A 27,050-nucleotide genomic window follows, 5' to 3' on the forward strand; every position below is an offset into this window, starting at 1 on the left:
TGTCTGTTATCCGCCAGCATTAAAATATTAGCCTTCCAATTGGACACGGTATATGAAAAGTAGATTGTCCTTATGTTGCAGCAGAGCCCTGGCTTTAAACGTGAGAAGAGACCTCAATAAATGTAATGAATGTGTGACACTTCAACATCTGAAGTGCCGTGTTCAGTTCCATACCGCTTTACCTCTTGTGCATAAAAAAGCTCTTTTAAAGATGATATCTATGAGCGTTTTAGAGCCGATTTGTTCACCCTGTGGCAACATGCTCTAATTACCTCCCCCCTTCCTCTGGAAACTTAAACAACCCACTCCAGCCCAGCCAGTCTGTCCCATGCGTATAGGAGCCGTGTGCCCGCTGAATTTATGCTTGAAAAACGTGACCTTTGACTCTTGTGCAGCTTTATCGCACCACGAAGCCCACATACAGTGTGGCCCTGTATGCTGAGGCTCTGCGGAGGAAGTGTCTGTGATTACCACTGCCTGTACTACTTTCTGTACATCACTATCCCAACCCCCAGCCCACCCCAGCCTCCCCTCTCAAAGACTCCCTCGCTACAGCCACATTCCAGGTTGCCCTAAACCAATTATCTTTACATTAACTTTTGAATGTTGCATAATATCCAGTTTTACATTTACCCCCCTTCTCCGATAATAGTTGACAGTAGCCTGCACTGCCCCTAACGATCCAGTGAACATGGTTGTTGTTGTTGTTGTTGTTGTTGTTGTTGTGCCATTCCTATCGGTGTTGATTTTAGCACAAGAAACAATATATCTCAATCACACTGAGGAACCATTAAATATCACATTTATTCTAATTAAATATCCACGGTGGAGGTATTGGTGTATTTGTTGGCGCAGCTTTGCACCTTTGAATCTAGCTCTTCTGCAGCCCAGATTCTGGGTAGCATTTTGTGGGGATTCTGTTATTTTAATGTTTCATCATTCAAGTGTGTTTCTCTTTCTCTTTATTGGTCTGCAGCTTAGGTTAACAAATAGGTTAAATGATGAAAAAGCACAATATCACTTTGCAAGAAGCCTCTCTCACAGGTCTTTTCTAAACTGTTAAATAAGATGAGATCATTTATGTCTCCTCATAAAATCCTCTCAATCAAGCAGCATGCCTTGCCTTGTTCCAATATTGACACTTGTAGCTATAAAACTGGTGAAACAAATACATATGCCCTCATGGATACAAATGGAATTATTTCACTACACGGGAAGAACCCCCTATTCTTAAAGAAAACTGTTATTTTTAGGTTGCAAATGAAATAAATTATGTGTTAGACATGCAGTGCTCGGGCTGACCTGTGACTGCAAGGAGCTGTCAGAGACAGGAACAGACAGTGCCTAAACAAAATGACCGGGTGCTAATTCATCAAACACGCCGGGCCTGTTCCTCACAGGCCACAGAATTTGTCAAGAAATCATCCCTCTCTCTTTCTCTCTCTCTCTCTCTCTCTCTCTTTCGGAATGCCTGACTATCCCCCGGCAAATGAAAATAATCCAAAGTAATTAGAAGTGAGCTGGTCTGGTCCTGAGAGCCCCCGGGCGGCCGGGTAAACATGGCGGAGGGGCCAGTGGAAGGGGGAGGTGAAGGTGGGGGGGGTGGGGGTGGGGGGCACTGACCTTGTCCACATAAAGCAGTGATTTATGAAGTGCAGGGCACAGCAGCAGGGCTTCTGTCTTCTCCCGCAGAACCAAATTACTGAGGTGGAGATTAACACGCCGCTCACAATGGGCCTACTTCCAGACCCAAGGAAATTTTTGTATTTACATTTTCTCCTTTCATTTCCTCTGCTCTGTTTTAATGGTAATTGGGCTGTATGGACACCAGGTCTGTCCTTTAATATAGGGACTTAAAGCTACACAGTTAATATATTGTGCACTAATCTTTACGGATGGATGTGTTCATTAAAGAAAAAGCTGCAGAGTGGTGTGCAAACTGTAGGCTGACCTGATTGTTTGAGCTTTAAATGAGTTTTTACCACTTGATTGAATCGCCCCACATTTAAGCAAAATAAAATGCACAGGGGGCCGTGTGTATACAGAGTCTTGATGGAGGCTTAATGCAGCTTTTCGCCAGTGTCAATAGGAGGTCTCACCGTGAATGGTAGAACTATTTCATGTGGATTTGGCTGCAATATTTTCTGTCTCTCCTCTCTTTCTTTCTTTTTTTTTTTTTTCTTCTTCCCTCTCTCCTGGAGGATGTGCTGGAATGCAGCACACAGTCCTACACAGTGTTTCCATGTGGCCCCTCGGCTGCAGCGGTAGGCTCTGCAGTTCTGGCTGGAGTCAGTTTGCAAACCACACGGGAATCCCCCTCTTCTCCAGCCTGTCCCATCTGACTTCACATGGCTCTAGATGGAGCAGCAAAATCCAAAGTCACTTTTTTATATTCCAGAAAAAAAATGTATTGCTGCAAAGTTATTCAAAGGATAACAGGCCCACGTTAGCTCAGATCAAGTAAAATATGAAGCTATTTGATCATTAAAAAAAAAATCTCCACATTCATGTATAAATTGAATTGCTTTTTGCGTGACTGAACTCCTAAAACAAACAAGAAAGCCTCAAGCTAAATAAGCATGGGCCCATTTAAGCAATTTAACCTCCTTTCAAGAATTTCACAGCACTTTAAAGCCTCAGCACTAAACATTACGCGGATGCTGTATGTTTTAAGAGTCTGTTAAATAAGTATGAAATGCTGTGTGGCATGATATAGTCGGAACTAACATACCCTGAAGCCTGCATGTGTTTGGTTTGTAATTTGTTGATAAACAGCTTTTCCACACCGCTATTTAGTAGCTATGTCAAAACCATTATGACAAAGGCATGGCATAATTCAGATAAAACAGATCTATTTCATATCAGCACATTAGAACAGTGCTTATGGCGGATTGGTGAAATAAATATAAATTAGAGCTATACGCCTTGCAAATCATTCTCGTGCTTTATTAACAAATGAACAAGCGTTTCAAATTCACCCCCATCGGTCTTTTCAGTGTAGATTCCAGAGCTTTATAGACGCTCGTTCAGGTGATTATGTATTCAAGTTCATACAGCTGAATCTTTCATGTCCCATCTAGCAGTTGGACGCCTTAATGGAGATGTTTTGTGCTGCAATTCACACGGACGAGAAAGAAATGACCCCCATCGTATAACAAGTCAAAAAGCTGACTGATAGAGCAGACTGTTACAAACTGAGATATAAGCTGCGGTGCTTTCAACCTCAAGTGGAATTCACGGCTCAGAAATAAAGGCCAACATGTGATCACGTGATTAACAAAGGAAAGTTGGATTGATTTTTCTTTTCTTTTCTTTTCTTTTTCTTTTCTTTTTTTTTGCTGTGCATGGGAGTCAGTTTACTCAGTCCAAAAAAATTAGAACCCTAAAACTTCCATCCATCTGATGTGTGACCAGGGTCATAAACAGACATTTAAGTCACATTGTTATATCTCACAGTTTTGCTCTGATTGTGATTATTTTCTCCAATATTTGATGATAAGAATTTTAATTAAAAAAAAAAGAAGATTAGAAAAACTCGACGAGAAATGCAAAGCCATAACTGTGTTTAACTCCCATATTGTCCTTTGAAATGTAATCCATTCAGAAATGTTTAAAAAAGTTCAGTTCAGTTGAGCACGCCATCTCCTGACAGGGGGGAGAAGTACAACATTCCTTCATTTTGCCAGGTTTATGGGGTCCTGCCACTGTTACCCCAATTTACCCCCGGTGATACCACAAACAAACCCCGCGTGTTTATCCTCCTTTTTCAGACATTTCCTCCTTTTCAGAAACGAGCTCAGACCCCTCTCTCTATCAGGATCCTCGATCAGACCCGGGGAGGCCGTGAAGCAATCACTTTCCCAGATTACTTGTATTTAATACACAATGCATCATAAAACAAATCCCTCATCCTGACAGGAAGAAAATAGAACAGCTCATTCGACTTGAGCTTTCCCAATTTATGGCTAAATTAAAAAGGGTTCCAACAATGGACAAGTCGAGGAGAGGCAGGAAATCAATGACCGGGCGGACCGGGGTCTCTCCTCGGTTCTCAAGGAGCGCGAGACGATGGGAATCGGTGGCGGGGTCCTGCCTTATTTACACATGATTTTTCCTGTCCTTCCTGCACATTTGCTCCGCGATTTCGCTAAAACAATAGGCATTATCTGGGATGGAAGGTCAATGTCACAGTGTGAGGCGTTATCCATCATCATCTGCTCTCATCAGCCAAAGCCCTGTCTCTCCGGCTTTATGAGCTGCCTAATAAACTCAACGAGGACGTTTCTTTATTATTCTATACCCTTGTCCGTTTATTCACAGTATCGTTTCCAGCTTTAAACTTTTACATCTAGATTAGACACTAAAGAAATACAACAGTGTCTGTCTGCTGTCGAGCCTGTTGTAAAGCAGGTGCAGAGAGGCCAGAGCAGTTAAAGTCAAGAATACAAATGTTTATTTTTAGCCTCATTTCAAGATTGATTCAAAAACTACCAAATTGAGTTCTTGCTCTGTCTAATCATCTTTTTTTCTGTGATTAGAAACTCGTTTTATGAACATTAAAAAAAAAACATGAATACGTTGCTTGTGTGTATGGGCGCGTATTGGCGAAGGGGGCGATTTTGTGAGGCAAACGCACGTATGGCTGCACATTTCATTTTTTTGTGTTCAAGTCAGAGAAAAGCAGGTGATTAGGTCAGTGTTTCGCAAATTGTGGCACAGGGACTTCCAACGGTCCTTATGGAGTTTCCTGAAGGTCCCCAAGAGGAACACTTAAGTCTGAGGCGAGCACAATTAGAGAATAAGGGGACTGTTTTTTATTATAGTTCACACTTGTCTTATTGTTGTTACTCTAACATAACTGCGAATCAAAAGTAAAGCATAACCTTGAGGTAACAGAAAGAAAAGGGGGGGGGGGAAATGATAGAAATAAAATCTCAGTTCAGGTTAATAATGTCATAAAACGGTCCATGAACTGGCGCGGCGTGTTGTGATAAAGTTTGGGAACACGTGTATAATAATAGGCGTTGTGATGCCTGTGTTGGTTCATTAAAGTGTGCTGCCTGTGTGTGTGTGTGTGTGTGTGTGTAGTTCATCCCGACCTCTCCCTGACCCCGCTCACCCTCTCCAACCCCGGGCCCCTGTCACTTTAAAATTTACTGCGGAGAGGAGTCGCTTCCGACCGGGGGACAGAGGCGAAGACAGTCTCGTGTTTTGAGTCGCCTCTCTCTCTGGGCCGTAGAGATGGACGCCGCTGGATCCGTCTTTATGAGACAATGCGTGCAAGAGAAACATCACACAAACTGTCCGGGACGCGCAAAGTAAGGGGCGATGCTTAACACCCCTCCCCTCCACCCCTCCACCCTTGAATCTTTCTGCTATCATAGACGACACATCCCGACTGGCTGAGGAGGGGGTAGAGGAAGAGAAAAGTGAAAAGTTGAATGGCTCCTAGAGGACACCTGGGTGCGTCAAGACAGGAGGGGTGACAAGAGAGGAGCGGACGAGCCAAACGAAGCGCACACAGTGAAAAGTTGGGAACAAGTTTATGTAGCCTATATACCGGAGGTGATTTAGTTCCGAGCCGCGGTGTCTGTAGGACAGTGAGAGGAGATTGTCCCGAGTCAGCGGTGTCTGTGAGACAATTTTAGTGAGAAAGGATTTTACTTACTTGACTAGCCAGCGCGCGGTGTCCGGGGGACAGTCGCATCGGAGAGGAGTGGACTCGTCCTGCGGCTCGGAGACCTGAAGAGACACCGCTACACCGAACACTGGTGCTTTGTTTTTACAATGCCACAACTCCGGAGAACGCGCCTTAGCAAAGACAATTTGTAGTTTTATTGTTAATTTGACTTTCGAGTTTTTGATCGTTCACGTTTTTTTTTTTTTTTTTTTTTCATCACTTTTAGAGGTTTTAACTGTCGCACGCCGGAGCAAACGAGTTTCAACGGTAAGAGAAAACAGACTTTATGGATACAAAAATAAATGTTAAGCGACTTGCATTGACAGCAACCACAAACAAAAAATGTCCATTGTTAGTATTAGTAGTAACTTAGTTTGACGGTTAAATTAGCGAAATACTGGAGCGTGTTTTTTGCATGATGCATGGCTAGATCCAGTGTTAGTACAGACAAAGGGCTTTATGCAAGCTAAATATTTATTCAGTGGCAGGTTATACAAAGGCAGAAAGACAGATGTGTGACCCTGATGGAGATTCCGTTTTGTATCCCAACGATCGGCTGCGTCTTCATCATTTTTATCAGTCGCGGTTTCCTGCCATTTATTTATTTGCAGCTGCTGCGTAATACATATTAACACATTAAAACAGAGTTATACCGTTTACAATTCGTTAAGAGAAATGCTGTATAAATGTTTTGTGAACGATGTAAGTGCAGTGATCTTATGATTTGCATAATAATTCACTTGTATTTGTTGTTCTTTAGATGCTTGTAGTGTTCATGTTGTGTATAGCAGACTAATACAATTGCTGTATTCGTTTATTATTATGAGTATTCTATTTGTTATGATTATTATTATGTCGTCTAATTAGGCTAATATTGTTTTAATTCCTACTTATAAAAACAAACTGTTAAAATCAATATGGTTTGCAAATTTATTCGATGAAAGTACATTGTCAGAAACGAATTCAAACGTCAGCTGAAGTCAGTTTATATCCAGAATAATTTAGCAGCATATTTTAAAATTCGTTTTTAATGAACAAAATATTACCAGACTGATCAGTCAGAATTTGTTGCATTACATATTTTTTGCAGCCTTGTTTTATTTTCTTATCTTATTAATTAATTGATTTATACATGTCGGGGGCTCTACAGTTTTGTATTGGTACTGATTTATTGTTGCTAAAAAAACATGACATTTTTTTTATTACTGCAATGGAAATTACATAATTTCTTGAAAGCTTTCTCAGGGGTGAACAAAAAAATAAATGCCACAGATATATTAGACATTTTATTTAGTTTTATTAAATTTATTGTTATTATTTTTGTGGTAATAACAAAAGTCACAGGGATTTCCTCATAAAATACATGCATACCACCATTTATATATTACAAAGGGATTTTTAGATTAACATAGATTTTGCTTGTACTCTCCCAAATTGTGTGTGTGTGTGTGTGTGTGTGTGTGTGTGTGTGTGTGTGTGTGTGTGTGTGTGTGTGTGTGTGTGTGTGTGTGTGTGTGTGTGTGTGTGTGTGTGTGTGACAGAGCAGTTCCTAACATTTGAGTCTTATTTCTCTGTGGGAGGTATGTGGTTAGTCAGTGTTTGGACACAGTAACCTGGGCTGATACTGATCAAAGTCTGATCTCTCTCTCTCTCTCTCTCTCTCTCTCTCTCTCTCTCTCTCTCTCTCTCTCTCTCTCTGCAGATCTTGGACGGGTCAGGCCATGTAAAATTCTGCGTGGATGCCAGCAAGCCAGATATCGGGAGTTGGCTGAAGCACATCCAGTTTGCCCCTGCGGCCAAGCAGCATAACCTGACAGCGTGCCAGATAGATGATCAGGTACGTTGAGACACTCGCAGCCTGCCTGGCTGAACAACCTCAACAAAAATCAAGATGAATATGATCTGAAGAAGAGGGAGAGAGAAGAGAAAGAGAAAGAGAGAGAGAGAGGGAGAGAAAACATGTGGATGACTTGGTTTCGAACTCCCACATGGTGATGTGCCTGAATCTTGCCGTCTGGCTGGATGAATCAAGTGCGACTAAGAATCATTCAGATCTTTGAAACTGCTTTTTTTTTTCAACATAGCTCCAATGCCAGAAGGCTTTCCTGTATTTTCCGATGGTTGACCTGTCTGCGTGCTGTTGTGTTAAAAGGTGTTATTGTGATCCAAGTCAGATAGTTCCATGAGCGGCTGGCCCACCCTGCCTTCAGTTCTCACACACACACACACACACACACACACACACACGCACGCACACACACAGCTCTCCCCTCACGCTGCACTGCAGAGACTCCTCGCTATCTGTATGTGTGTTTTCTTTCTGTAATTGTGCTCTGGCTTCTGCCGTGCGAGGACCACAGGGCAGGATCAGAGGCTGCCCGCCGAGATGATAGTTCCACACACTTCCCAGTCACGCTTGCGATATAAACTCTTAGATATGCCAGGAATGTCACAGTCCTTTTGCTGCTCACCTGGCTGTGCAGAGAGGTGCGTGCTGCACACATGGGGGCCTGTTCATCTCAGTCATGCCATGGCCAGACGCCTCTTCTACACAGAAACGCACAGCAAGGCAGGAAGAGAAGAGGCTAAACTTCATTTGACATGTGTATAGAGCATACCACAGCTTGACCCAAATAAAAAAACATAATCTAGCCTGCATGCTTGTCATCACTTCTCACTGGTGGTCCACCTAGATTACTTGTTGAGTGTCACCTGTCGATTTTCAGTGAAAAGTACATGACAGTAGAGTATTAATTAAGTCGATCCAAATACAATAGTAGCCATGTAAACTGTAAGAACATTTTTCATACAGATAAAAACTCTTCTCAGGAACAAATCTCCTGTTCTTCTTCCACATGTCTGTCTTAGTTACCCTTCATGCGCTCTTAGTAAAGAAGGAAGAGGTTGAGAGAGCGGATGCTCTTTTAATGAACAGAATAGGAAATGGGAAAGAAGAAGAAGATAAGCTTTCCATAAGTACTTACCCCCTCTCTTTTAAAAAAGAGACAGAGAAACAAACAAGCAGAGAGAGCTTTCCTGAGCTGCCCTCTCCGCGAGGTGTGACTCGCTGTCAACACTGTGGTTCTGCTCGGGTGGCTGTGTAAGGCTCCGACAGGTCACGGACATGGCTATGATGAGGCGATTGTTAACTATTACACACTGTCACAACACAGCACAATGTGCCGTCTTTAAGCCTTCCGGCAGACATTAGTGTTTTTGAAAACACACTGTAGCGTCTCACAATGCCTGTCTGTATGGTTAAAATGCATAGAATGAAAGGGGGTGGTCTTGTATAGTCGCTGTCAGATTTTTAGATTGTGTGTGTGTGTGTGTGTGTGTGTGTGTGTGTGTGTGTGTGTGTGTGTGTGTGTGTGTGTGTGTGTGTGTGTGTGTGTGTGTGTGTGTGCTCTGCAGGACTGTGAATTGTTCATTGCGGTTCAGATGACTCCCCAAGCTCCTCATTCCGAGCTGGAAATGTTAAAAACACACAGTACCTGATTCCAACAGGTTTTACTGCCACAGCGAAGTGCTGAGTCTAAACCCAGCCTGAAACCACATATTACAAACCCGCCGCACAACGGGTACCATCACCAGATTTCCACAAGCCAAGCTACCCAGGGCTTACATATTACTTGTTCTGTTAAACCGTCCCATCAGAACTAAATTTAAACAGCTCTTGTCACTCCATGCCATCAGCAGAGATGACTTGTTGCATGATTTATTTTAAGACAATGTCACACAACGACAGCAATTTCCAGGTGTGGTGGTCGTTATTTGGTCCTGGCTCTTTTCAAGCACCAATTTAGCCCTGCCAGCGTGGTATTAAAACGGGCCTCCGTCGTCCTCTTATTTCTAACCCAGTTCTGTTTATCATAAAACTTTATGACCAATCTCAGGAGGGTGAAGGAGTGAGAGAGGAATGAATGAGTTGGGAGAGAGAGAGAGTGAGAGGGGAAAAAGCCTGTTTTGGCTTACTGGAGGAACTGTTTGGTATCCCTCTTCTCCTTTTCCTCTCTCTTTCTCTCGCAATTCATTTCTATCCAGTTAACTCTACTACAATGGCATAAACTGCTGCAAAAATTAGCAAAAAGAATGTCAATCAATTCTCTCATTCCAACTGATACTGATATGCAGTCTTGAAATCTTCTCTATAGTTATAATTTCCCACATATCTGAACGACAAAGATTCTCTCGTTCCAAGGGAACACAAATTAAAATTTAGAAACTGGTATTTGGAGAGTGACTTTAATGGCTCTAAAAAATTGCGTCACTGTATGTCTGGCTTTTTGAATTTAATGGGATTAAAGTTACAGTTTATATATTTTTTGTTTTTCTTTAATACTAGAATTAGCTGCACATTCAGTATTTTAACTAAATTTAACAAGGACAGCCTTCATTTGTACGACCTTTCTGTTTTATTGCTCTGTTTGACACTGCAGAGTTGAAAGCAACAGGAAATAATGGACAGGGAGGAGATGGCAGGTGTCGCAGTTTGAGAGTCACAATGAAATCTGTAATTAATTCAGCCTGCGTAGGTTTGAATTCAGTCCTTTTACAAATAAAAACGTCTCTTTGAGGAGATCTGAAAATGATGTGAAGTGAGATGAATTTTACAAAATTCTTTGAAAGTATATAAGATAAAATAATGAATGACAAACAATCTCAGCTAAGCTAATTTGTAATCATTAAGTCTTTTAACCTTGGCCTGCAACCTGCTGTTTTGTCCAACTTTAGCCTTCGACTATCCCTGCCCAAGCTCCCCTGATATCCTCATTTGTTTGCTGATGCACTGAACTGAACGACGCAGCCTGAGCACTACTTGCATAGATCCTTCCACGATCAGCATGTATTGTCGTTAAGATAATTAGGGCAATTAGTGCTGAAAACCCCTCCACTGCGCTCCTCACTCTACTGATTCAATTGAAAGGAAAATGGATTAAAAGTGTAATTAACATCATCCAACGAGGCCCTGAAGAGCCTTTCATAAGACAGTGCAGAGGGACATGAGCGTTAATCTCATTCACTCTATTGATTCTCACTCAATATTGAGTGGGATGAAGTGGCTGAGGGGCATATTAGCAAAACACTGACAGTCATTCACAATGTACATACACTGGCTGTAAAATCATGAAGAGATTGTAACTCACTGAGATTACAGCATGGAGTTTATTCAGTCACGAGAAACGTACAAGATTATATTGTAAAAATAGATCATACTTTAAATTAAGAAATTAAGATTTCACATGTAAAAACTGTCCTGGGGGGGATCTTCTACATCCAACACTGACCATTTACATAAGATGCTTCTTATTGTGATGTTACAGTACTAAAATGCCCCAAAAGTCATGTTGGAGATGCAGGGTTTCCACGTGACATTGACGATGTGTCGTTCATTAGATCAGTTGCTGCTTCCTCATAAGGTCACTTTCCCACAGCTGACTCGATCTAACATGAATACAGGCATGTTGGCTTCCTTATGTTCATCCAATTTGCTGGAACCAGCTGCACATTGTGTGCTCGTACTCTTTATTGCTATCTATGTCGCCAAATGGTTTTGTGTAGAAGCCAAGTAATGGTGACTGCCAAAAGTACGGTACATTGCCCTGATAACCACAGGTATAACCTTTTTTTTCCATAGCTTTTAGATGTTAAAGTGGCTTGAGATTTAAATTGTTCGCACTAAGAGCAGCGCCCAGACTGAGAGTTCATTGTGGCAGGACAGCAGCGTCAGTGAATGGCATACCTGTCGATTGAGCTCTGTGTGAGCGAGGAGTCGGCCAACAGGGTGTGACTGGGGAAAATGTGACTGTGTTTACTCTGCTAATGACTAATGGTGTCAAAGTAACCAAGTAGTCCCATTATGGCCTTTGATCCTCTCGTCGTTGTAACTGCTGACGGAGAGAGTGAGAGAGAAAGAAAGAGTAAGATAAGTAGTGAGTTGAATAAATGAACGTACATAAGGAGAAATAATACATAAAGAGTGTATGTATATATATATATATATATATATATATATATAAAATACATATTTTAGACAATAAAGGTCTGTCAATTAGGGGACTAGTTTCCATGGCTACTACTGCAGCCTGTGCAGAGCAGAAGAAAACTATTGCATTAATGTGAAAATGTAAAGATGTGTATTACCAAAGAAGCAATAGTTTAAATATTTTCCAAATTCATTTCTTCTGTGTTGTTTTTGTTTTCTGTACAAGTAAGAAATAGCCTTGATGCTGAGGCTGATTGCTTTCTCAGTGTGAACTCAGACCCCCTGGCTATCTTATCTACAGAATGACCTGGTATTTTAAGCCACTGTCATACTGCTGGTAGTCAGTGTGTGTTGATGTGTTTTTGTTAGTGTGTCCATGACATGCTAAGGAAGACCCCCCTAGAATTCAAAAACTGCGTCCTCTGTTTTTGAGTGAGTCCCTGCCTTTGTGTGTGTGTGTTTTCACTGTTTATCTGTGGCGTCCCTCGGGGAAGGGGTGGAGCTGTTGGGGGAATTCCCCTCATACTCGTAATCGCCCTCCTGTGCCTGCTCGTGTGTGCACTTACACTACCCCAAAACATGTCATCTTGTGCAGCGAGCACAGAGACACAGAGCAACAAAAATGTTTATTGATCCCTAAAAGAGGGAGGTCCGAGGTCACTGACACGTCAGCAAAGTGGATGTTTGCTTCTGGCTTGAAAGACTGACCTGGCTCTTTTGTCTTCCTCACTATGTGTTACTTAATTATCTCCTCTTATTTGTGAAACATACTAAAATTATAGACTTCTAGTTGCACTTTACCATGAACTTGTACTCTCGTATTCATGGACAAAGTAGTTTTGGCAGTGTCCATTATTTTTTATGTTCAGAGGCCTTGGTCCGCACCCTGGTAGCTTTCCAAAGAGTTTCCCTCCTTGGTCTCGGTATCAGTCTCTCAGAGTGTAATCCCTGCAGACTCACATGTCTGTTTGAACTGCTCCTTGATTGTTTCTAAATCACAATATTTGCGTGGGCTCACAGAGGTGACGGACACCGGAAGGAGTGTGTCTGTTTGTGTATGCATGCATGTATGAACTTCCATCCATGTTCAAGCATGTGTGTGTTTATGGTGTAGTCAGAGGTTGGAGTAGGGTATGTCAAGGATTAAAGCTCCTGTCATGACCCTCACCGTTCAGTTCCCTTTATTCTTTCTCAGAAACAATGGGGGTGCAGCACCAGACACCAAAACGACAAAGAAAAGTTGGCAAACGTGTTCTCGATGGAGCAGTTAAATTCATGAAAAGATTTAAATCTAAAATTCTGCAAAAATGAAAACAAGAATATTTTCTGGATTATATTTGGTGGTTGATATGTAATGTGTCTCTCCTGGTCTGGATAACTGTAATGACTCTGATTTAGCCCTGTAATGAGAGTCAGACTTGTAGTGCCTGCCACCCTCCTACTGACTTTCTTGGCTGCTTAGATTTTGTTTTAATGCCTGAATTTAAATCATACTTTCATGCTACAACAAAGCTGCATCGGTTACTTTGCACCAATCGCTCCTCAGTTATTGACATGCAAGTGCTCTGCCTTTGTCAGACCCTTTATTCAGTGACTTTCAGTCTAGGAACTTCTTGTGCTTGAGTGAGTCACAGTGGAGCCCAAAATAATAAAAAAAGGTACCGTCATATCTAGTATTATATCATTTGCCAGAAGTTAGAACAATGACACAAACAATTATAGCATAGTCGACAGAATACATCATGATCTTTATTGTGACCAAGATAGTTATCATAACTCCCTGTGGAGCCAATGTGGTTCTAGTCTCCTAGTAGTCCTCGCCAGGAATTTTGTCCATAAGCAGTGTACCTGTGACCCATGCATTCCCAGAAGCCCCCCTCCCTCCCTATTGCATTTCTAATAAATCCCCCTATCATCATTGTCACATCGACATGGCAGAGGAAGCTAATATGTTAAACCTCCAAAGCATGCCAAAAATAACGCCATGTCTGATTGTTTTGCAGCGAAAGGCTATTGTGTGTCCATGGGAAGCGCCAAAGTCCCAGGGTCTCTCAGCTGATTCTTTAAAATGACTGACCCCCTCCGAATACACACTGTTTCACAATCAATCTGTAATGTAGCTGCAATGAATGCAGATAAATCAGCACCATGACTATTAGAAATGCTGAAGCTTTAGAAAATAAGTGGATTAAGGTGGAATTGTGTGGTGTTAGTTCTTAATTGATCTCATTGTTTGGAAGTTTCATCAATCTCTACAATACTCAATTAGTAGAATGCTTTTTTTAACAGCTTGCTTGTTTTTACAGTTTATCACTATACATTTCCAAGCTTGCTCTCCACACATTTATTTTGCGCGTATTGCCTACTACAAGTATTACTAGAGAATCCAGTTTTGTGTGTGTATACAACATGAGACCGTATATTTATTCTACAGTATGATTTGTGCTTTCATGTTGTTTTCATGAAGATGGATGTCTTACATGATGGTAAATTACAAGCTAATGAGTGTGTGTATTTCCATGTAAAGCATATGTCTCCTCCAAGTGTGTGGTGGTACAAATATGACAAGCATTGTGTAGCAAATTTGCATGTGTGTGTGTATGTATATACAGCGCCAAGAGCAACTCCAAGTGACTTCTGCTGCTTTCAAAATTTGGTAGCTTCACCTACATTGCGATGCCGTTATGGGCAATGAAAAAATGAAGAAATGAAAAACAAAACAAAAACAGCTGCAAAGTCTTTACAAGACACCAAAAAGGCAAATTCAGCACAGCAAACTATGTTGATCCATACAGTTTTGTTTGACCTTTGTAATTAAGCTGTGATATAAAAGACACCCAAATTTAAATCATAATCCCCTTGTGTGTGTTGCAGATCTTCTACAAAGTCACCAGTGAGATTTTCCCGGGTGAAGAGCTGCTACTTTTCATGAAGGCTGAGGAGTATTCATGTGACACCATGGCTCCTGATATTCATGGTATGCACACACACACACACACACACACACACACACAAACACACACACACACACACACACACATTTCTGTCCATTGCAAAGAGCTGAACAACACTTACACCTCACTTAAATGCATGATATGCTAATGTTTCTCTCTCACATAATGCAGAGGAGAGGCAGTACCGCTGTGAGGACTGTGACCAGCACTTTGAGTCCCGCAACCAGCTGCTGGACCACCAGAAGCAGCCGTGTGGGATGCCCCCCTCCTCTTTCCTTAACCCAGGTTTGACTTTTGTTTTTAAATAGTTGGGCTATTTCCATGCCATTGTAAACAGTTGGTACTGAAGAGTGACAAGAAGGACGTGTAGCCAAATGGGGAGTATATGAGCCACTGAAATTGAGATCATACAACAATGACACTGAGGAAAGAAGAGTCTACAAACTGGCATCAATTGTGTTTTATTTAGAACATTGCTGAGCTAAATGACAACAGTTAATGCAGTGAAGAATATCCCACATTATTCGTCCAAGACTTCAGATTAGTAACAAGAGATTCAGTGTAAACTGTACGAGACTGGACCACTCAGACTCAGTAATTGACCAGGGCCTGCGGCAATGCAAATCATGATATTTTCCCCATATGATCTACGTAATGGAACAGGTGCAAACAAACCTCAACACTGTACAAAGTTTACATTTTAAATTAACCTGCAGTCCTTGGCTGTTTGAATTTTGAAAAATGTTTGACATACAAATTGTGGATAAACCCCATACCATAACATTGGATTATATTTTTTTTCATCAATTTAAACTGCCTTCTTGCTTTACTTTATCTTTTGTATCTAGGAGGGGACAGTGACCTGCAGGCCCAGGAACCTCAAGACATGCGACCCCTCCACATGTCCCATGGTCTACACGAGTGTAAGGAGTGTGACCAGGTCTTCCCCGATGTCCAGAGGTAAATGAATAGTTGAGGCATTCAGAACACATAGTATAGTATGGGAAGCTTTGTCTAATTTTCATCTTGATCAGTACAGATGTAGAGCTGGAATCTTCAGACACCCATATGACACAAAACAAATGTCTAAATCCTCGTTGTTTTTCTATGTTCTGTGTTTCCTGCAGTCTGGAGGCCCACACTCTGTCCCACTCTGAGGATAGGGAATATAAGTGTGACCAGTGTCCCAAGGCCTTCAACTGGAAATCAAACCTGATCCGACATCAGATGTCGCATGACAGTGGCAAGCACTATGAATGTGAAAACTGCTCAAAGGTAGAGTGATGACTCTTGGAGGGGATTTTGAATTAATGAGCAGAGTTTGTCCATGTGTCTGCTTTTTCGTTATTGGAGATTTGTATTACTCTCTTGTTCGTAGAAGCAGATAGTAACTCCCCTGTGTGTTTGTATGGTTCCTTCCCCCAGCAGGTGTTCACAGACCCCAGTAACCTGCAGAGGCACATCCGCTCGCAGCACGTTGGGGCGCGGGCCCACGCCTGCTCTGACTGCGGCAAGACGTTCGCAACGTCTTCAGGCCTCAAGCAGCATAAGCACATCCACAGCAGTGTCAAGCCCTTCATGTGTAAGTCACTAAGACCCTACCTATGTAAGTCTCCTCAGTACGTTATAATAATAATAATAATTACAATATGCTTGTGACTTGCCTTTGATAGAACAACTGTGATGTTATTGCAAAACTACATTTTTATTCTTCCTCAGCTTCTTCTCAGAGTCATGTACAGTACATGTTCTACAGGAATCACCCATGAGATTATATAGTAGCTGTGTTTAGGGTGGCAGTAGGATTACTTTTTTAAGACGAGAGTGATGCAGTTTTATCTGCATCAGCACTCTCACACAGTGCTGATATAGTGATAACAGCCTTTAAACTAGCATGTAATTTGACTCTAACCTTACTGTTGCCTCTCACAGTGACCCGGCCTCACCTGCTGTTGACGCCACAGCTAACGTTGCTTTCTCTCTCACACTTTTTTTCCCCCGCTGCTCAGTAAATGCTAACTCCTGCAAGACCCAAACACATTGTGACCTTTCACATTTCCACCACCTCCCACCGCAGATCTGATCTCCTTCCCCTAAAGCATTATGACCTTCACCCTTTGCCCCGTCTCTCTTTCCCTGACCCTTCACACACACACACACACACACACACACACACACACACACACACAAGGTCACATGAACCTGTACACACACCAAATACACACCCTTTCTCCTGCTCAAACAAACACACATTAACACTATCACACACATAAATACATAGGCTAGAGTGACTGCATCTCCACTTAAGACCTCTGACTCCACTCTCTTCTCCTCTCTTCCTCCGCCACATGCACCATTCCTCACAAATAGCAACCACATGTACAGCCCTCTTCCCTGTGCTCCCTCCGAATAGGAGTCCATTTGCTGTAATCAGGAGAAAATATGCAGGTTTAAAAACAACTAATGGCTGTGTAAAAAAGACAAAACATGACTTCTGCCTGGGAGAGGCCATGTGTGTGTCCGAAGTATTTGTTTGTGTGAGTTCTCTCTTGTTCAGCGTTGTACTGTATGCACACGTGATTCTGTTTGTATGTTAGCGCACGCAGTGTGTCAAGGATGTGTGTGTATCAGAGCTTCTCTACTGTATGAAAGTGAAGCACTCAGGCCTGCAGGTTATTCATTTCGACACTGAGCTAGCCACCACTTTGCCACTGCTCTCTTCTCAGGAATGTGTTTATAATATTTTATTTCAGTTTATTAAGAGCTGACGAATACACGCGTGTAGTGAATCAGATCGCACACTCATGTGTCATGTGTGTGTGTTGTTAGTCTGTAAATGTCACTACATGATTTATGGCGCCGGGCTTTTTTTTTGCTCAGGCCATGTGGCTATACTTGTAAAAACACACACAAAGAGAGAGCGATAGAAGCAGCTACTCCATATACACACGCTGAGTGGACAGATTGAATAACTACTTGTTGACTATTAGAAGTAATTAAGCCATTCTGTCGATGATACAACCTTTTATTTAACCAAATTTTTTTTATGTTTTTTAAGTAGACATACTACCTACCTCACTGTGAATGTCTACAGCCTCAGTTCAAACTGATTCTTTTTAATCAATTGAAAAGTATTCAGATTCAGTTCCCTAATCTTTTCATCTGTGTTGCAAGACAAATGCACAGCTTACAGAGAGGAAATGACAAAATCAAAGGAATCAGGCACTCTTCATTTTGTTTCTCCCAGATGTTTTCAAAATGTTTTCAACTACCTTTCTACCCTGATTGTGTCCGCCAAAGCCAAGCCACAAATACAATTCGTTTCAAGTTAGTTTTCTGGGTCTATTCATTAAAATTAGACTTTTTTTTCATAAGATTACATTTACTCTTGGCTCGAGCATTCCCATTTGGCGTTCCTCTGGGCTGTTTATTTAAATCTTTCCACAATACTTCTTCCCGCTCTTCCTCTCCATCTCCTTAAATTGCCTCTTGTGCACCTTGTGGCTGGAAGGCATCCAAAGTATGCAGATGTGTAATCACAGTGTGGGCCTAACTACTTCCTTATCCTCGTTTTGAAGATCTCATAACAATGTGAGCAAAATCAATCATCCAGAGCTGCTTCTAACAGCTTTCTGATATTGTCGGATGATCAAAGTTCTATTGAAACATCATCTGTAGCGTAGCTGATCTGCAAAATATCCTTTAGTTTAGATGGGGGCCAACAAAGTAGAACATAGCCCCTCTTTCAGAAATTGTATTCTTGAGTTTTATTAGAATAGCAAGAGAAAAGAGCATGGGGAAACAATAAGTACTTGGCTACTAGTACTTTGTCAATTCAAACTAATCATCCATTGGTAGTAGATAATGTTGACAGACTCATAATGGCGATAGATAATGTCAGACATTGAAGTTTTGTCTCAGGACCGGGTGTTGCCACTGTATGTCATCCAGGGTCATACAGAGCGACAGACATGCAAACAGGGGTTGACTGTGGGAAGGTCACTTAGTGCAGGACGACAGGGACCCAGCAATGGGGACAAGGTGAGGGGGTGACAGAGAGGCCCGGAGGGGGAAGAGGGGCAGTAGAGGACGTGAGACCTGTCCCTGGGAACCGGACTGCAGGATAGGATTCATTCAACTCTGCTTCCTTCACAAACTTAAAATAGAGCCATTGTACTGCATGCAGCAGAGAATGTGTGTGTATCTGTATGTCTGTGTTATGTGAATATTTTGTGAATGTGCCTGCATGTCCGTGTGAGTGTCTGTGTGTGATTGTTTATGGACTCCCTGGGAGCGTCCCTGGGAGGACAATGGGGCTGGAGATGCCTGGGAATTTAGTTTGATGTGCAGGTGATGAGTGGCAGCAAATGACTCACACCGTCAACCAAACAGATTCCCTTACAATGCCAGGATCTGGACACACCTCTCCTTATTTCGCTGGAAAACTGTTGTCAGTATTGACGGGAACACAAGCATTCTATTCATACTGTACTTCCTCTGCCTTTGCCTCAGCCAGCCTGAAGCTTGTTAACTAGAGATGTCATATCATGTGATGTTATTTTCTGTGTGTGTATGTTTGTGTGTGTGTGTGTGTGTGTGTGTGTGTGTGTGTGTGTGTGTGTGTGTGTGTGTGTGTGTGGCGGGGGTCGGTGTGTACTGATACGTTTTATGTCTGTCTCTGTGTCCCTGCAGGCGAGGTATGCCACAAGTCCTACACCCAGTTCTCTAACCTGTGCCGCCACAAACGCATGCACGCTGACTGCCGCACACAGATCAAGTGCAAGGACTGTGGGCAGATGTTCAGCACCACATCATCCCTCAACAAGCACCGTCGCTTCTGTGAAGGGAAAAACCATTTCACAGCAGGGGGACTTTTTGCCCAGGGTATGCCACTCCCTGGCGCCCCTGGCTTGGACAAATCGGCTCTGGCGATGGGCCACACCGGTGCTGGGCTGGCTGATTACTTTGGGGCCAGTCGCCACCACGGCGGGCTTACCTTTCCTGCTGCTCCAGCGTTTCCCTTCAGCTTCCCTGGCCTCTTCCCCTCTGGACTCTACCACCGGCCACCGCTCATTCCTGCCACCTCTCCTGTCAGACAACCAGCCCATGCACCTCTTGCTGGGCCTGGTGCAGAGCTGAGTAAGAGTCCACTGCTGCCTCCAAGCCCTGGACTTCAGGAGTCCCGAGAGCTCCTCAAGGCTCTCCGTAAAGACAGTGGTGCACCTGGAAACCAGATGCCACGTTCCGAGCTCCACACCCAGAGCTCCTCATCCTCCACAAAGCAGCGGAACAAGCAGAGTGACCAGTCCGAGAGCAGTGACCTGGACGATGTCAGCACGCCCAGTGGAAGTGATCTGGAGAGCACATCAGGCTCCGAGATGGAGAGTGACATGGATAGTGAGAGGGAGAGGGGGGCTACTCGAGAAAATGGCAAAGGCCCCAAGAGGAAGGCCAGTGAAGGAGGCCCCCAGAGCCCCAGCCTGACAGGCAGCAGTGCTGCTAAAGACTTTCCAGGCCCTTCCCTCATCCCATCCTCGCTGGACGAGCACACAGCCGTTACAGGGGCTGTTAATGACTCTATTAAGGCCATTGCCTCCATTGCTGAGAAGTACTTTGGCTCCACAGGGCTGGCTGGCCTGCAGGACAAGAAGGTCGGATCCATGCCCTACCCCTCCATGTTCCCCCTGCCTTTCTTCCCAGCTTTCTCTCCTCCAGTTTACCCTTTTCCAGATAGGAACCTCAGACCTCCAGGCCCGAAGGGCGAGCCACAGTCTCAGGCAGATGACTGCAAGAAGGCCCAGGGCAAATCTTCATCCGAGTCACCATTTGACCTCACTACTAAGCAGAAGGAGGAGAAGTCTGCCACATTTGCCGCCTCCAAACCAGGGGCCTCCCACTCCACTGGTCAGGATCAGCCGCTAGACCTAAGCCTGGGATCTAGGGGCCGTGGAGGCAATCCAAGAGAGGAGGAGACAAAGAATAACCTGGGGTATGACGAGGAGAAGGCAGTGGTGGAGATCCCAAAAGCTGACTCCTCTTTACAACATGCCAGGCCCACCCCTTTCTTCATGGACCCCATCTACAGGTATTGTTATTCCCAGTAGCTTACATAACCACAATTCAAGTCACTACAGCTGTTTTACATCGTGTGTACACACAACAACAAACTTAACTGCTGTTACACATTGTATTATGCAAGAGTGTGAAGAAGTTTTCATACTGCTAAAACTCTTCTGGTGTAATTTACTGTCATGTAATTGCTTATTGTATGTTTTTTGTAACACTGAATGTAAGTGCACCAATATTTGCTGCTGTACATGCGTTAAGAGAAATCTATTATTAGCAGGGTTGAGAAGAGGAGAATGAGCGACCCGTTTGAGAGTCTGAAAGACAAGTACATGCGGCCAGCTCCAGGCTTCCTCTTCCATCCACAGGTAGGTTCTGACTGTGGCTTCAGCGGGAACTGGGACAACCTGGGGCATTTAGAAGGAATATAATAAAATGGCACACACCTTGTTTGAACTAAATCACATATTCTCATCAGTCCAACTATACATGTTTACCTATTGACTGTTATTCTGTTTATTTAATTTAAAGTTTACCTTAGATGCCTTTATTGAGCCTAGATTGATTAAATAGGCAACAACAGCCCTAATTTGTCTTGCTTAGCTCTTGGTCAGTTCTGTGCATTTTAGAATTCACGATAGTTGTGATATGATGTAACAGTAACAGTTGTGATATGATGTAACAGTGATGTTGTCATGTAACCATGACAACATCACTGTTACGAGTTCAATGTTACGTAGGTTCCCATATCTACAAATGTGACAGCAGCATGGCGTTAAAACAGTTAAGATATTTTTATGACTCTTTGTATAAGGAACTCTAATTCAGAATGATTGTCCAAGGCTGACCGAACCGGATTAATCGGGATTAGTATGTGGCTCCAGCCTTATCCAAACTACTGCCTGTTAAGCCCATTGTTGGCTATCTGAAACAGATGTGGCAGAGAGAAAGGGCACGCTCTGACACGTCTTCCCATAACATGTCTTTGATTACAATATAAAAAATGATATGCTCTTAAAGCAATGATTTCTGCCCCTGGGTTCTCTGTGCCATTATTTCCAGTGTCAGACTCCATACATGTATATATACTGTGTGTATGTGTGTGTGTGTGTGTGTGTGTGTCTGTGTGTGTGTGTGTGTGTGTGTGTGTGTGTGTGTGTATGTGTGTGTGTGTGTGTGTGCGCGCGCATGCGGGTGTATGCGTACGTGTGTCTATAATGTGTTGCATTGACGTTCATTTGTTTAATCTTCCCCCGCGGGTGAGAACGGTCCGTCGGAAAGTGAAAACACCACTTTCTCAGGCATATGATTTTTTTTTTCCTCTTTTCTGGCCGTTTCAGGTCTGGTTTTTACAGGCTGTTTCATTTGTCTGATTTATGTCCCCTGTCCAGACTGCTGCATGGGCTCAGCCTGCAGCAGTCACATGGCCGTCCCACACGCCTTAATGAGGTGTCCTATCAGTAGAAACACTAACAGAGTGCTTAGGCCATCTTTATGACTTTATGATGTCTGGACTCACAAATCATTCCCAGAAACACCAGACCCGGGTGGTTCTAACCCAGACAAGCCAAGGGGCCCTTCTGTATACTTTTCAGGGGGGTTGTTTTCAGTCACCTGACTCACTCTTGAGCCATATATCAAAAAAAGAGGTTGCAAAGTTGAGGGGACTGGAACTTTTTTTTTTTTTTTAACCTTCAGTGATTCAGTTTTTTATTTCCTGGCAGGATATTTTACTGCTAAGCAATACTGGCTTAGATTACATACTGGCATTGTATTTGTGGCCTGCTATAATGAGCTTATTGAACACCAGGAAGTGTTGGGAACTATTAGAGCCTCCTATAATTCCAGCACTATAACTTTGCAGATAGGCAGCTCATTGCTCATTTAAAGTTAATCACATCGGGATCCATCTTTCCCTCTGTACCCATGTGTGTCCAATCAAAAACTGTTGATTCATGCGCCACTTCCTGGTTCTGACTGCTTTCTTTTTTCCTTCTGTTCCGCCCCTCAGTTTCGTTTGCCAGATCAGAGAACTTGGGTAAGTTCCTCTTTAACCTACAATACTGCCATGTGTCTGTATCTCTACCAAACAGACCCCATCTCCGAATTAATGCATGGGCTGCATATCAGTTTACAACTGACATCACCCAGCATTCGCATGGCTTTAGCCCATCACCATCATGCAATGACTGGACTTGTCTGTCTGTTTCTGGCCTTATATAAAGAAATTTCATCTGAATGTTTATATTGTACATAATATTATATTATTTTGTAGTAATTCCCCTTGAGTATGTGAGGCTTGCTTTTTGATGTGTTTACATCTAGACATATCCCCTTTCTGATTCACATAAAGGGATTTAAGCGGGGATTTCCAGCCGAGCTACTCCGTGTCCATTCAGCAGCTCTGAATATATGTTTGCTTATTTGGAAAATGAAGCAGGGCTCTTGCAAATGGGCATTGGGGGGATGACTTTGGATGGAGGGTGGTGTTGAGGGGGGCTGCTTTACATCAGTGCAAGGGTAACAGTCTCTTTGGGACACTGGCGGTGGGACTGGGGGGTTAGTGCCTCCCTCCAAACATCTGGTTCCCGATAAAGATCAACAATTGAGAATGCATCTCACTAATTAAGGCCCTCACAGCATCACTGACATCTGAAGATAGCCAATCAACTGCTGGTCCCAGAGCGACGCTACAGCAACAAGCAAGTTCACAGACACACACATACTGCCCGGGGGGGACGGACAAGGGGGTTTTGTGAGGTGCATGTGTGTGTGTGGGTCAGGGGGGTTGCTTATATGAAGTAGGGGGGTTATAAAACCTTTGAAAAATTACTTTAGAGCAAAATGTGGAGCCATTTATCCTCTTGTTCTTTAAGTCGAACATTTCACACACACACACAGCATTGTCAAACAGTGGCCTAATGAACCTGGCTCACCATCCATTAAAAAGGCTCAATGGACGAGGGTTTTTAAAGTGTAATTTGTGGCAGACCAATGTTACTACTTTTAATCATAAATACATCATAATCCATGGGATTGGATGTGTAAATCATTTACTGCTCCACTACAAACAAAGTATTTGACCCGTTTAGAGAGTCTGCCAAAGCATAAAATGTTCTTTTTCCACCAGCATGGGCCATGCAACAGTGATTTCAAACTGAACTGGAAAATATTAATATGAAAATATTCATTTTAAATCATGGACAAAGCTTAATTGTTAATATATTAACATACATTACTTTTTTTTTTTTTAGAAAACATTAAGTCTTGCATTTGCCATAGCACTATTCCAATGACAAGTGCCTAGTATCTAATGCTGCCAGTCAAATACCGATATATATTTCTTTTATTACAAGGACTATGCCATCATTTCTAGGATCCAGAGGCAAAGGTTGACCAAAGGTGTGAGATTAAACTCTTAATAAAGTGCAGCAGCATGAGTGGGTGGAGGTGGTGATCAGAATTCCCCAGGAGATGGAGCTGGGACAGAGTAGTTACAGCTCTAAAAAGTGTCTTATCGGACAGGCTCGATACTGCCGAGAGCTTTAGGGGACCTAATGTTCCCGAGAGTTATGGGTTCTTGTTGAGCAAAGCAGACAAACTGAGAATTCACTCTGGTGCCTGAAAAGAGCCCGATGAATTACACAGTGCACATTCATAAGAAATATGAAAGCATTTCACCTCCCTCTTCTCCACAACCCCTTGCCTATCTTTCAATCCATCGCCCTCCTTTCTCTCTTTCTCTCTCTCTCTCTGGCTCTGTTCTCTCTCTTGCCTTTGATTCATGGCATGCAGCATTGGCATATTCATAATCAAACGGACCTGACACTCCACATCCTCCCTCAGTGGGAACGTCGACGGCTGCGGCAGGAACTTTACACTCGGCCGTCACTCCTAATCAGCCGCTCCCAACACCAGGCTCCACCATCATCCATCAGCCCTTCTCTCTCCGGGCCCTGTTTCTCTCTTTCTTTCTTTCTTTCTTTCTTTCTTTCTTTCTTTCTTTCTTTCTTTCTTTCTTTCTTTCTTTCCTCTTCCTTCCCACTCTTCTCCCCTATCGTCTAGTCCTTCATCATGCTTCTTCTCCGATTCTCTTCCTCTGTTTCTTTTCCCTTGGTCTGCTCCATCTTGGCGTGAAGCCTGAGAGTGACAGGGGGTGAAAGCAGGAGATGAAATGTCAGAGTCGGAGCAGGGCTCTGGTGGAGGACCCGAATCACCATTGATTTGTTGCCGTATGGAAATAAGAATAAGAAACAGGCTGAAAATTCAATACACGCAAAATAATGCAAATTTGTGTGGCCCCTTTAAAAAAAAAGGGGGGGGGGACTCCTCTGTGTGTATGTGTGTGTGTGTGTGTGTGTGTGTGTGTGTGTGTGTGTGTGTGTGTGTGTGTGTGTGTGTGTGTGTGTGTGTGTGTGTGTTTGTGTGTGTGTGTGTGTGTGTGTGTGTGTGTGTGTGTGAGATGGGCTGACAGGCCCTGCGGCCTATTGGGACCCCCTCACCCCCGCCCCTCCCTCTAGTTCTCCCTTCACTCCCCCTCCAGCCCCCGCTCCTACCCCATCCCGCCCTTCTCAGCACAGCGATATCATTATTACCCATGTCTGGCCCTTGATCAGTAATGTCAACATCTTTCATATTGACGAATGTGCTGTCTGCCCGCATTGTGCACAGAATAGTTTACAGCCCAGCAGTGGACATGAATCACTCCTCTGCCACACACACACACACACACACACACACACACAAACACACACACACGGACATGTATCTGACAACACACAGATACACACTAAGCACCTACAGTCACACTCGCATACTACGCACATGCCTTTAAGCACACATATTTTACACACTCTCACAAATACAAATGCATTACAGATACATTCTTCTCTCTCACACACATACATATATTTTCTCTTTCACACACATTGATGGCAATTAATCAACTACGGCCACCATGCGGCACATAGTTTCTTGTTCATATACACACACACAGACCAACTGACAAGTCCACATATCTCCTCGGAGAAAACCTGATGAAAGTAAATGTTCAGCTTCATTAGTAGATTGGCTGCAGTCCTTAATCCTATGTGTGTGTGTGTGTGTGTGTGTGTGTGTGTGTGTGTGTGTGTGTGTGTGTGTGTGTGTGTGTGTGTGTGTTGTGTGTGTGTGTGTGTGTGTGTGTGTGTGTGTGTGTGTGTGTGTGTGTGTGTGTGTGTGTGAGATACTAACTACAAAGTTATGAATCAGTATCAAATGTACTTGCCATGCACAGATACTGTACCAGGGATTTAACCTTGTGATTCATGAATCATTGATGAACGTCATAATAAGAATGCTCCCAATATCTGTTTCACTTAGTTTCACCTGATTTGATGCCTGTAAACAAGGCTCGTCAATCAAACAAATCAAAGATATTAACACATTTTTGTAGAAAATGATATATTCGCTAAGAAGCATTTAACAGTAGAGAAGAATCAAATATATCAAATATTTGGCATTTGTACTTGATATTAAGACATTTACAGCAAATGTAGACATGTATGGTTGCTGTAATTCTTTCAGTCTGCCCTTACCAGTACAGTATATTGGTCTAAATTATTCAGTGCTTTTTACTTTTTCCATTTATTGCATCCTGCAATCACAAAAAAAGGGTATTCAACCACATCCTGCAGTATAACTACATGGCTATCTACACTATCCAGGCTGAGAAAATAGCTTCTTTTTTTTATTATCAGAAAAACAAGTAAAATCTCACGCATAATATTTTATTTGTTTCTGATGCAAATCAGTTTGGTCCAAGATTGTTTTTGTGACATGATCATGATAAGTAATGCAGCTTTCAAAACTCATACATTAGTTTGTTTGCTTTGCATGTTGCCCTTGCAATGCTACAATGAGCATTCAGTGTGTTCTTAAGCACCGTGCTAACCCCTCCCTCTGTCCTTCCTCTCCTCTGTGTCCTTAGATGTCGGCCATCGAGAACATGGCAGAGAAGCTGGAGACGTTTGGCTCCCTGAAGCCAGAGTCTGGTGACCTGCTGCGCTCCGTCCCCTCCATGTTTGACTTCAGAGCCCCACCCTCTGCACTTCCAGAGACTCTGCTGCGCAAGGGCAAGGAGCGCTACACATGCAGGTAACTACGGCAACTGGTGTGACATGTATTATTTTAATTTTGAGCTTTCATGTTGGTCATAAATTAACATTCCTCTATAGCAAATAGTTTTGATATTGTTATTGGAGACTTTTTTCTCCTTTGTTACAGTAGTCACAGTAAAAGTTGCTGTTACCTTGATTATTAATATTTGAATTGTACAGGTTTTTAGATTACTAAAGTGATGTAGTTAAACCATACGTTTTTTTCC

At 42.9% G+C, this 27,050-nt stretch overlaps 1 protein-coding gene across 13 annotated transcripts in view; it reads left to right on the top strand.

Annotated features, from left to right (window-relative positions):
* mecom (MDS1 and EVI1 complex locus) overlaps positions 1–27,050 on the top strand; it is a 133,586-nt gene that overhangs the window by 98,694 nt on the left and 7,842 nt on the right. The window contains exons 1-12 of one of the 13 annotated variants that reach the window (XM_039787623.1): positions 5,208–5,771; positions 5,907–5,947; positions 7,383–7,517; positions 14,541–14,643; positions 14,792–14,905; positions 15,469–15,580; positions 15,748–15,895; positions 16,046–16,226; positions 19,313–20,705; positions 20,964–21,054; positions 22,698–22,724; positions 26,655–26,821. In XM_039787623.1, coding sequence (XP_039643557.1) covers positions 14,595–14,643; positions 14,792–14,905; positions 15,469–15,580; positions 15,748–15,895; positions 16,046–16,226; positions 19,313–20,705; positions 20,964–21,054; positions 22,698–22,724; positions 26,655–26,821 — 2,282 coding nt within the window. In that variant the 5' untranslated portion in view covers positions 5,208–5,771; positions 5,907–5,947; positions 7,383–7,517; positions 14,541–14,594. Of the gene's footprint in view, positions 1–5,207; positions 5,772–5,906; positions 5,948–7,382; positions 7,518–14,540; positions 14,644–14,791; positions 14,906–15,468; positions 15,581–15,747; positions 15,896–16,045; positions 16,227–19,312; positions 20,706–20,963; positions 21,055–22,697; positions 22,725–26,654; positions 26,822–27,050 lie in introns of those variants that run through there. The other 12 variants (XM_039787537.1, XM_039787574.1, XM_039787596.1 and 9 more) reach the window with 12 other exon arrangements.

Source organism: Perca fluviatilis, chromosome 2 (genome assembly GCF_010015445.1).
Source record: "Perca fluviatilis chromosome 2, GENO_Pfluv_1.0, whole genome shotgun sequence".
NCBI lineage: Eukaryota > Metazoa > Chordata > Actinopteri > Perciformes > Percidae > Perca > Perca fluviatilis.